Source organism: Priapulus caudatus, unplaced genomic scaffold (genome assembly GCF_000485595.1).
Source record: "Priapulus caudatus unplaced genomic scaffold, Priapulus_caudatus-5.0.1 Scaffold504, whole genome shotgun sequence".
Classification (NCBI taxonomy): Eukaryota; Metazoa; Priapulida; class Priapulimorpha; order Priapulimorphida; family Priapulidae; genus Priapulus; species Priapulus caudatus.
Window position 1 is genome coordinate 152,387 of NW_014577565.1, and position 11,866 is coordinate 164,252.

General features: G+C 43.8%; 1 protein-coding gene across 1 annotated transcript; it reads left to right on the top strand.

The window, feature by feature from the left end:
* Nucleotides 1-5,657: 5,657 nt before the first annotated feature.
* LOC106811101 lies at nt 5,658-6,224 on the top strand. The gene has a single exon (XM_014814634.1). The coding sequence runs from the start codon at nt 5,658-5,660 to the stop codon at nt 6,222-6,224; it is 567 nt and encodes a 188-aa protein (XP_014670120.1).
* The last annotated feature ends 5,642 nt before the right edge of the window (nt 6,225-11,866 follow it).

The window sequence follows — 11,866 nt, forward strand, 5'->3', positions numbered from 1 at the left end:
TTCCATATGGGAGCATAGCAGTAACAACTATACCCAATTTCACCCACCCACATGTGGGTAAAACAGTTCCTGAGTTATTGTTGACCGAAGCGAAATGTTGACGGACGGACGGACGGACGTACGACGGACGACGACCCATGGTCAAGGTGAGCTAAAAATTAACAATCGGTCGAAATTCGCAAGTTGGCAACCCACAGCTGTCCACCCTAGCGTGTTGTTGGCAACACCGAGCATCCGGTGATAACGTGGCGAACGATCCCTGTAGTGTGACAACACCGAGCATCCGGTGATAACGTGGCGAATGATCCCTGTAGTGTGACAACACATCAATGAATCTAATCGACAGCCCTCATGTGATGAGTCCATGCTCAGCACATCTCAACCCCAGTGCACCGACTTTGAACGAATCAACTTTGAAGAAGTACAGTTACTAACAGCAATGCTTCTTGCCACGCCGGATCTGTCATGATAGATTATCGCGTATAGCACGTGTGCGTGCGTGTGTGCGTGCATGTGTATGTGCGTGCGAGTGCGTGGTGTATGTGTGTGCATGTGTATGTGCGTGTGCGCGTGCTCCTCTGTGGTGTGCGTGTGTGAGATAGATCTATTCTTAATTCTATATATATAATAATATGAATCTATTATTATTCACTCTTTCACGATAATTAATTATCAAGGTGATTATCTTACGAAGTAACATGTTCTCATGCTAATAAAGTTTATCTCAGTTAGATACAAATTAACCCTTTCCGACTACCACAACGGGAAATCCGTCCGTATTTTTTTCCCTTCAGACTACAAAACGGGATTATCCCCTGTCGTGATTTTCGATTTGAATTTCCCGCCAACAAATGCGCATCTAAATTTCGTGAACGTAATACGATGTAGCTGGAACCAGACTAAACCAGTTCCGGTAACCATTTGTTGGTATAGGTTATTTGTATTTTCGGAAAGTTTTAACTTTTACAGTTTTTTACAATGTTTATGCGAGTTTTATCGACAGAATAACAATAATGGCGGCGTATTGTGGGCAGGAGTCCAGAAAGCACGCGAGAATTCGGATTTTGAGAGTGATTAATCGGACGATTTGCCACTTTTCTCGATATTGTTTGGAAATTGATGAGACAACATTCCACTTGCTCGACATCCTTGTCGTAGAAATAGTGATAACGAGACTGATCATGGACGGTAATGGCCAAATTGTAAGTGATGAGAGCAACGATGACGAAGCTTTTGATTCTATTTAGTAGTAGTGATGGCCGAAAGTTCGGCTGATTCACGAACAGTGATCATGGTCAAATTGCCGACCCAAAGAATTTCCCTGGTCTTATAGCTACCTATGTAAGAAGAGGGGCCCAATTTGGAGACTGGAACTTCTGATCAAGCCACAGTAGCGACAAAGACCTTCAGCTGTTGTCTCCGTTCAGCTTTTTTTGCCAATTTTTTCACTGACTACATCCTACAGGATATGTGTGAACTCAGACTAATTTGTAGCTGATCAGTGAAAGGACCGGCAACAACAAGTGGGTTTGGGATAAAATTACTTTCCTGAATGAAAAGCTGGGACCTTTGGTCTTTTGTAGCAATGGGCATTGTGAGAAAAAAAGGCAGAACCGCTGAGAGTACTGGACAAACACCTGGTGCTTCAAAACCCCTGGTTTGCCATAGCGAGTCGAGCACGGAGCGCTCTTCTTACGATCTTCGCTAAGCATTACATTTGTTAGATAACCGAGACCCTACATATCGACAAAAATTATAAATTATGGAAAATTCAGCCAGTCAATTACGTACCTCACCCAGTCCGCTTTCAACGTTGTCTACCGTCCCAGATGTCAAATTGCTATTTGATGAGACATGCATAAATATCAAGGGGACGCCGTTGAAAATAAAGCCAGTGTTACATTCAAAACCAACAACGAAATGGGGCATAAAGCTCTTTACTCTTGCGAGTCGAAAAACGGATACGGCTCAATGTATCCCGTTTATCGCTGGCAAGAGAGCCTGATACCGACGTGTTGAAAAAGAACACAAACGGTAATGCGATGTCCTCGAAACCATACCTACGTCCTGCGGACATCATTTGTTCATGGACAATTATCTACACCAGCGTTGAACTGATGAAACGTCTTGTAGCAGGAGGGCTACGCTGTCATTGTAGGGCAACAGTTGAGAAGTAACAGAAAAGTGACTGCCAGCTGAAAAAATGAGAAGACGGCACCTGCCTGTAAAAAAACTGAAGCCGCAGGAGAAAGGCATACGCTGATGCAGGTCGCATAGGCGTGCTTGTTGACATGGAAAGATAGTTGTGTGGTGAATCTGCCTCACAACATCTTCCAGGCCGAAGTATTAGGCGACACAGAAGTGGCAGGACGCGAGAAAACTAAAGATGGAGTGAGGAATTTGCCATCAAGAAGCCTGTGGCTATAAACACATACAACACACTACATGGGCGGTAGTTGTATCTGTGCAGACCAGCCCACCTGATGTGGCTTCTCGACTATATCGGCCGACACAGATGAGTCTCCTTACATCGGTACCTGGCAAAATCTTTTACCATGTTTTGCGGTTGTTCAGTGTGTTCAGGCTTCATCATATACAAGGAACTGACTGCGAAATAAATAGGACCAAGAAAAATTTCACAACATGCAGGTCATCGATGGTTCTTGTTGCACTGGACGAAGCTCATAAAAATAGACAGGGTCGACCTTTCCTCTGTCCCACAAAGGAGACATTCGATTTCACATAAGAGGAACTACACCATGCACCGCCAAACTAGAAACTGCCTTTCAATGTGTAAAGTGCATACAAACAGAGTGACAACATTATTTCAGTTGCAAGTGTTTGAAAACAAGAATGTGCCCATTATCTGGCTTTGCGCGAAATATCATTACGAGAAGGATTATGAGTTCGATTGATCCCACCAAACAAGCGAGCTGCTGTAGCCTAGGAAAAAGCAGCATAAATTGTAAATAATGACACTATGTATGTATGTATGTATGTAACTTTTACTAATTGTTGTTTTTCTAACAGTATTCATTCGTTTTACAGTTACTAATGTCAAAGACAATTTTTTTGAAATTTTTCGTGAGAAGATTACTAACTCTTGTTTTGTATATATAAAGCCCTATAATCCTATTGTTGTAAATAGTTTTATTTTTCAAATAGCTCTTGAAATAGTAAATGATGCATATGACTTTCTAAAAAAATGAAAAATAATCACATAACACCTGTTTTAAATTTTTTTTTTAAATTTTTAAATGAAAAATAATTTTTCAATTTTTTCAAAAAAAGCTTCAGCTTTCACGGTAGGGGGGGGGTAGTTGATCTCGAAAAATTCTTTTTAATTAATCTATTTGAATGTAAAAATACCTCAGCTTTCCAAATATGTATGGTTTGATAGTCTAAAACTACTACAAAGTTTACTAATTAGCTCATAATGACTTGCTACCAATCTTTTTGTTTGCATCATTAATTAATTGGACTCAGCAGGCCTTTTTTCCCATACGGAATTGTAGTCTGAAAGGGTTAAGTTGGAATAAAATATAAAAAACTAAAGTCACTTAATTTGGATCTAACTGAGATAAACTTTATTAGCATGTGAACTATAGAGATCCGATGAAGTTATTCAATCATCTATTGGAGAAGTAACTTGTTATTGAACAGCTATTAGGCATGTATATCAGAATCGATCAGCTATAGGGAAAGAACGCCACCGGGAAGTAGCTGAACTCATAATGAATGATCTGAAATCGACATTTTGTACATCAACTTACAAGAAAGTATGCGCTATTGAGTTTATAAATGTATAATTTCAAACAAAATTGGCACTACAAAATTTCGTTTAGCGTCATACACTGATTTTGCCGCGCCACACTATAGTAGTGAGTAGTAGTAGAACACTGATTTTACCGCGTCACACTATAATATAGTAGTACAGTAATATTATACACTATACTAGTGCCGAGTAACATCATAAAACATGTACGTCATAGATATATCATATTGGAGGCACGCAACAGTAGCTTTTCGCCAATTGTTATTTCGTCTGACAAAGGCCTATTTCGGATATTTTCTGTTGTATTGTAATACTCGGCACTAGAGTACACTAATTTGCATTATATACACTATATGTAGATGTCTTATAGACGCCTATAAAGCATAAGAAATGAGATAATTGACCGTGCGCACGCTGCTGCACGGCACTGCAGACTTACACACAAATCTAGAGTGTGCACTGAGAGTAAGGCAAAGGGTATATATAGTGGATATTGCTGTGTGTCCGCGTGCGTGACTTTGTGTGCGTGTGCACAAACATAAATTGTGACCATGTGTGAATTATGCCATTATTTGTTATAAGTCGCGTCTTCTCTTTGTCAACCGTTACTTTAAATTGTTACCATAACCCATGCCGCACTATACATGTTAGGCAATTGAGCCATTTGTAAAATCACCCATATTGACAAGAACTTGTGACCACATGCTATTCTGCCCTGCCATTCACCATTATAAATTGTCTTGTATATGTCACAGTTACTTGAAATCGTTACCATAATCCAGACATCACTATATGTTTGAAACCGGACAATTAATGACGGAAATTATGCCAATAGTGTATTGTACTATTGTAACTGCCATTATGATATTATAATGCCTACCCCGATCATTTTACACGTGAAATATATGGTCATTTAATGACGTGAGAGAAATTAGCAACCCATTTTATCAAGGTAGAATTGTTCATTGTCTAACATTCGGGAACATGGAACGATGCACCGCGAGAGATGCAGCGTATGCACTATATGCGTCGCTCTGTTGTTATGTATGCGTTTCGGTGCGTATATAATACCCCTGTCACACCTTCCCGCGATCACCTTCGCACTCCCACTACGACCTGAAAAGTATGAAAGCACGAGGAAAAGCGCAGTAAGGTCTCTGAGAACGATTTGGTAATTGGTTGAGACGCAGTGGAAACTGTCAAGGACGGAAAAGGGTCGCCATGAGCTACCTTGAGCGCCAAACCTCGGCGCTTGTGTTGGTCCGGATCAAAACAAGCGCAGCGGGTCGGCGCTCTGTAATGAGCGGTGTAATGACGCAGTACAGTCGCCGTGGCAGCGCAAATCGAACTACATGAGCGTATCGTGGACGTAGCAACAACGCATAGAAGCGACTATGGGTCGCAGAAATCGTCCCCTGCGACTGGTTTGCGACTGCTGTATGATCATTGGGCTCTCCATACGTGCCTCTCCCGTTCTTATTGCGCCGTTACTGCGCTTCCACTACGCTTTCTTGGCTTGTTTCCGCTCATTCTACGTCTACACTGCGCTGCCACTGAGAATAGGACGCTCGTAATACGTCCAAGGCGTTGTTCCCACGTTTGCAATAGGCTCACAGAGCGTTCTTATTACGATACCACTTCCACTGACCCCCCCCCCCACACACACACACATTTTTTGTATAAATACAGCTTCATCTTCTATACACAATCAGTGTGCATCTGCTCTTCACCATGGCCGCAGACAGGCAGAATGTGCTAATTGTACTACAGTTAGCACATATGCAGGCACAAGATGACCAGGCCCTTGTCAACATTATTAGAAGGAGAAGAAAGAGGGAAAGAAGGGAGAGGAGATGCTGGGTTCGACCACTATCACTGCCTAATGGCCGAGCTACGACACGAAGATCCTGCATCCTTCTTTAACTTCCTGAGAGTACAACCAAAGATGTTTGATGAGCTCCTAGCAAGACTTGGTCCAAGATGCACCAAACAAGACACCATGTATAGGAAGGCTATGGAACCAGGGTTGAAGATTGCAATTACTATGCGCCACCTAGCAACTGGTGACAAGTACGCCAGTATGAAGTTTGACTTCAGAGTTCATCATAACACCATGTCTGTCCTAGTACGAGAAGTCTGCCAGGCCATCGTAGATGAGTACAAGGAGGAAGTCATCAGCTGTCCAATCTCCCCTGAAGAAGGGCGTGCCGTTGCTGAAATGTTTGCACGTAGATGGAACGTCATTCATGCATGTGGAGCCCTTGATGGAAAACATGTTGCCTGCAGAAAGCCAGCGAACAGTGGAAGCCTTTATCACAACTATAAACGCTTCTTTTCTATTGTTCTGATGGGCCTCGTTGACGCGGACTATAAGTTCCTCTGGATAGATGTTGGAGGGCACGGACACATGTCAGATGCACAGATCTTCAATGATTCAGAGCTGAATTAGTGCCTAGTAGATGGGACCATTTGTCTTCCTCCAGCAGACCCCCTACCAAATGACGACAGGGACATGCCATATTTCTTCCTGGCTGATGATGCGTTCGCGATGCGGACCACCATGATGAAGCCTTACTCGATGCGCAAGATGACCAAAGAGCAGAGGATCTACAACTACAGGATATCTAGAGGGCTTCGCGTTGTGGAGAACGCCTTTGGCATCCTTGCCCAACGTTGGCAGATTCTCCTGACCACCATGCAGCATGAACCTGACACCATACGACTGATCGTCGAGGCCTGCGTCTGTCTTCATAATTTGATGAGACTGCATTATCCTACCATTCAGAATGCTGCCTTGGATGCGGAGCATGTCAACCACCAACTGATCCCAGGTGCTTGGAGGGCTGATGCAAACATGCATGAGCTGAACAACATTAGAGGGAACAACCGTTACACCACTGCAGCCAAGAAACAACGAGAATACCTCAAGCTGTACTTCAATTCACCTGCAGGCTCTGTGCCCTGGCAAGATAGCATGATATAAAAAGTCGGTTGCAAAAAAGACATTTCAAAAGTTCACAAGTACACAGTACACAATATTGTATGTTTGAAATAAATATGGTAATGTAAAAATAAATAGTGTTTGTTCTGTTTCTTTTATGCATAATGCCTTGCTTATGTAATTTCTTAAGTGTCTTTAAATAAAGTTATATTAACTTAAACTTAAACAAAAAAATCCCAATTCCCCAAACATAAAAGTCAGACGTCCCCAAACCTGCAAAATTAAATAAACTGCGCACGCGCAGTGAGCGAGTTGCAAACGTATTGAGAGCATAGTAAGAGTGCACTGAGAGCGTACAGAGCGCAGTGGGAGCGCATTGAGAGCGCACTGAAGATCAAACTGGGAACGCATAGGATCGCAGTGAGAGCGTGATAAGCGAGTCAAAAGCGTACTGTAAGCTACTGTAAAGCTACATGGCGTCACACCAGGGTCACACCACGCCATGGATTTCCATGGACTGCGCTTTTCCTCGGGCTTTCATACTTTTCAGGTCGCAGTGGGAGCGTGAATGTGATCGCGGGAAGGTGTGACAGGGGTACTATAAGCGGCTGTGGCGATGCGTTGTATCCGAGAAAGACCGAGAGGGGACAGTGTGTGTGTAACTGCGGCAAGGAAAACACAACGAACAAATACAAGCAAACGATAGAGTTGTTTAGAGAAAAATCGTTGTTTTCGACCTCCGAGTAGGTATAGCATATGCAAACATACACAACGGTAACAGCACGCGCACATCTCATCGATTCAGGGGATATTGCGTAGCAATATCCGCCATGAAAGAAGGTGATACTCCATTAGGAGTGTTCCCAACTTTAATGTCATTAATGTCATGATATAAAAGAGATATAAAGGGGGTGCAGATCGATATAAATTCTATATCAAAAGGGGTTAGATATGAAATAGATATCAAGGGTGGTTATATATAACGATATAAAAGAGCGACGCGAGCAAGCGAAATACAGAGTGGGGGCATGTTCGCTTCGTTTCGCTGGACTTTCCTGGGCTTCGTTGCTCGAGTAAGCAAAATTGAGAACTGTACATCTGTCGCTCCGCACCATACATACGGCGGTACATGAACTCATCCAGCACAGCTGGCAACATACTCGTCCTGACGCCGTGCATGCGCTTGATGCACAGCTTCGCCTCAGACCAAAGGCCTTTAATCGTGTTCGTGCAGACTCCATCTGGGAAAAGAAACTCGTCTTGTGGCAGACGGTTTGACGATTGTAGCCAAGCCGACGTAAAGATTTGTAACTCGCGAATTCATCGGAGTAGATGGTGCTGCCATCTTGTACATGTCGTTGTATGAGCGGAAGCAACGTCGTTCGCTTCCGATCTTTGACGATGTAGAGCACACATTTACGGGTGTGCCGTTCAACGATGCCGAAAACCCAGTAGGAAGGTGCGCACGTGCCTGATTTGGACATCAATGGCGAACATATACATGATTGCAAGTACGGTCTGCAGCGAAGATGGCTGTGCGCGAAGATGCCGCCACGAATGGACACTCGGCGTCTACAGCGGTAGCAACGGCAACACCAGGTGTAGCCGTCGTTGAGTCTGGTCAGCTTCTGCCAGCGCATAGCTTTCCCGTAGCATAATGGACCGTCCTTGCGCAGTAAATTAACCTCTTTGTAGTCGATCGTGTTTTTGAGGTTTGACGAAATGCCGCACATAACAAATAAATGTGGGGTGTCCATTGTTGCAGCCGAGCGTGATGTTTCTTCTTGACAACTGAGACGAGTGTAAGTCGTGGAAGATGAGCTGTGCTATTTATACAAATGCAATGCGTGGACAATAGGCAGGGATGAGATTGGAGAATTTAATTTTCAGCTGAAATTTAAATGAGCAAACAGAGGAGCGAGCAATGCGAGGACCGTAGATCATCGCCATGCTAGGGGGGTCCAGGGGCATGCTCCCCCGGAATTTTTTTAAAAGAATGGTGCAATTTGGTGCATTCTAAGCTATTCTGAACACATTATAGGAGACTCTTGAATCACCTTTTCAAGTTGTCAAAAGGAACAAACGAACTATAAGTATAATAGGAAATCAGGGGGCTGAAAATAGGGCAAATCTTTGATAAAAGTCCTAGAATAATGATCTTGTTTCTGTTTCCACCGTCGCTTGCACTTGTTGTACTCGAATAAGCGCTTGCTGCGCACCAGCATTTGAATGAAAAAACACAATGCCGAATGAACAGATCAGTGGCATAGTCATCGACAAACAATGCACCAGCCAACATGTAAACCCGGCACCCAGGCCAAGGCATGCGTCGTTACGTGATGCAGATGACACTCAAATGTGTCTGCCCTCTACTGCAGCTGTGAATGAAGGATTTTTTTCGGGCGACGCAAAAACAGATACACTGTATACTTCGCTGTCAGCCAGCTGTCTTCACTCCTACAGTTACAGTCAGGTGCTGTGAGGGGTATAGAAATTTAAATTGTTTACATTGTTACCCCCTCCCAATTTCTCAAACGAATTTAGACGGTCAGCAAAATCGACCCCTGGACTGTCAAATCCCGCGGATTTCCGCGGATGCCGGCGAAGTCTCATTCCTGAATAGGGGATTACTATCGCGGCGGAACTTCTCGTCCTCCGAGCGTAGTCGTCGCCGCAAAACGTATCGATTGGATAATCGGTGAATGGGTGGTGTGCGATTGGTTTGACAGTCATGAACGGACATAAGTGGTGAAAGGTGTGCGCACGCAAGTGTTGCTACAGCGATATGCTGAAAATCCTACAGGTGACATTTCAATCCAACGCAGGCTATAAATATCGCACCAACGGCAAACACGTTTCAGTTCTGTTACAAGAACAACAGTTATTCGAAATCAACTGCACAACGCACGACAGCCGAAATCAGCACGACTATGGCATATGTACGACGTTCGACGCGCATATAGGAGGATGAGATCTGCCGGATTCAGCATGCGTGCATGCTAACTCCGTGCGACGTCACGGATTTCGTCGGGGACGAAGTCGCAAGCTACCTGCAATGCCTGGTGAAGAAATGTACGTCCAATGCAATGTTTCTACTCAGCGCATTCATCGGTTTCATTGCGGGACTGATGCCCACCTGGGTGGAGGTCCGTGGAGCAGGATTGCAGCAGCCACTGAACAGCTTCGTAATCATCGTCGGCCGTAAAGGCCCAGTCACACATTCAGGATTTTTACTGCCATCCTTGATGGGACCATTCCCGATTAAAATTTGTCAAAAGTCTGATCAAGATCCTGTGATTCGTTGCGGTAAATTCAAACTATTAAAAATTTGTAAAAACGTTTATTTAATCACGACAACAATCAGATATTGTTTAGTAAGCGTCCCGATTCAGCCGAATTCGTCCCAATTCTCCAGTTCTCAATCCGATTCTGATCTGATTTGTATCTTTCGCATGGTAAAAAACGACCAAATCTGTCCCGACAGCATCCCGATTCTCCCGAATGCGATCCGACAGAGATCAGACAGTGAACCGATGCTGACGGAAGACATCCGTTAGAAAACCGTTAGTCACGTGATAGTCCCGTCCTATAAAAAGAATCGTGCGAAACGGATGATTCTCACTCCAGTCTCAGCAGTTCTACAAGGAGCATCACCGTCAGTTATTGGCAGATTGTCTCCATTTAAATTATATAATTTCATCTTTATAAGGATTAAGTTACTTCACTATGCCTGCTAGTAATAAGCCTGTGCCTGCCAAGAAGAAAGCTGCAAGACAACTAAGGAAAAGGAAGCCTATTTCTATTTCTCCTATGCATTCATCTGCTGAAGATTCTGGTGGTGATCGTTGTTGTGTTGTGTATTGAAATCTTGTTTACAATATTGTGCTGCCACCTATACGGTGTTATGGTAACTATGTAGGCTACCCATAAGTCTCTCTCTTTCCGGTGTACCATGTAATAACGGCATGCAATAAATACGAGTTCCATTTACAAGAGCAGATTATTCTTTATATAAGAACTTTGAATACAATAATCGTGAGCCAGTTGAAGAAGTCCAGCAAGTCCAGCAATTCACGACTAATACACATACTGCTTCTACCTCAACAGCTACTTCTGCCTCTGCTTCTCTGCCCAAGAAACCTCGGAGCAGTGGCTTCATTGCTGAAGAGGATGAGGAAAAGATGATAAAATGGCTCCAGGAGAACAGATTTATCTACGACATGAAATCAAAGCAGTATAAGGATAAATCGGGAGAAACACTACACACATGAGCCTTTTATACTCCAGACGTGAGCAGTTCAGCCGAATCTCGAAATCCACGCATCTGGAATCCTACAACTGTCGCCATATTCGGGATGATCCTCACTGACGGTCCTCACTGTCGGAACGCAATCCTATCACAGTCTGATGTACCGCATTGCAAACGGCTTTGTCTGGACTCAGTCGTATCGTGTTCTGTAATTGCCGGGACTCTGACGTGGGTATTATTGCCGAATTTCGTATTAATTACGGGACTGTTCCGGAACGGATTGGGCAAGATCTGGACGCAATCTGGACTCGATCGGCAAGAAACGGCATTGGAAAATTTCTTCAGATCATGCCCGTTCATCACGACAGCGTCCCGATCCACAGGACACCGTCCAGACAACACAGGACATTGTTACGATTTTGATCCGATACAGCAGAATCTGTCACGACATAGTCACAATTGTAATCCGACTAGACAAAATCGACTGAGTTTCCCGAATGTTACGGGAAGCACCTAACTGTCGGGAGTGCTTGGCCGACCTCTCCAGACCATTCTAAATCCGTAGGACTCTGTTACGAACGTATACGACTGCGTTTAGACAATGATAGGACATTTCAGATCATTGAGGATAGTAATCGGACTTTTTTCACTTTTCGTGTCGTAGCGCTGTGTGATCTCAAACGGGAGCCATAATCGGCACTGTGTGAATGCCGCATAAAAGAAGCGGGAAAACCCAGGCGCTGAACAACGTCGTCATCTCCGGGACCCACGAGATAGCGAAAGAACGGCAGGAATCGCTGACATTTATTCGACGTATTATATGACGTATAATAATAGTAATTAAAAGTTGCATAAAATTTATTTCATAACATTTACATTAGGCGCGTTCACACTGGCGCGA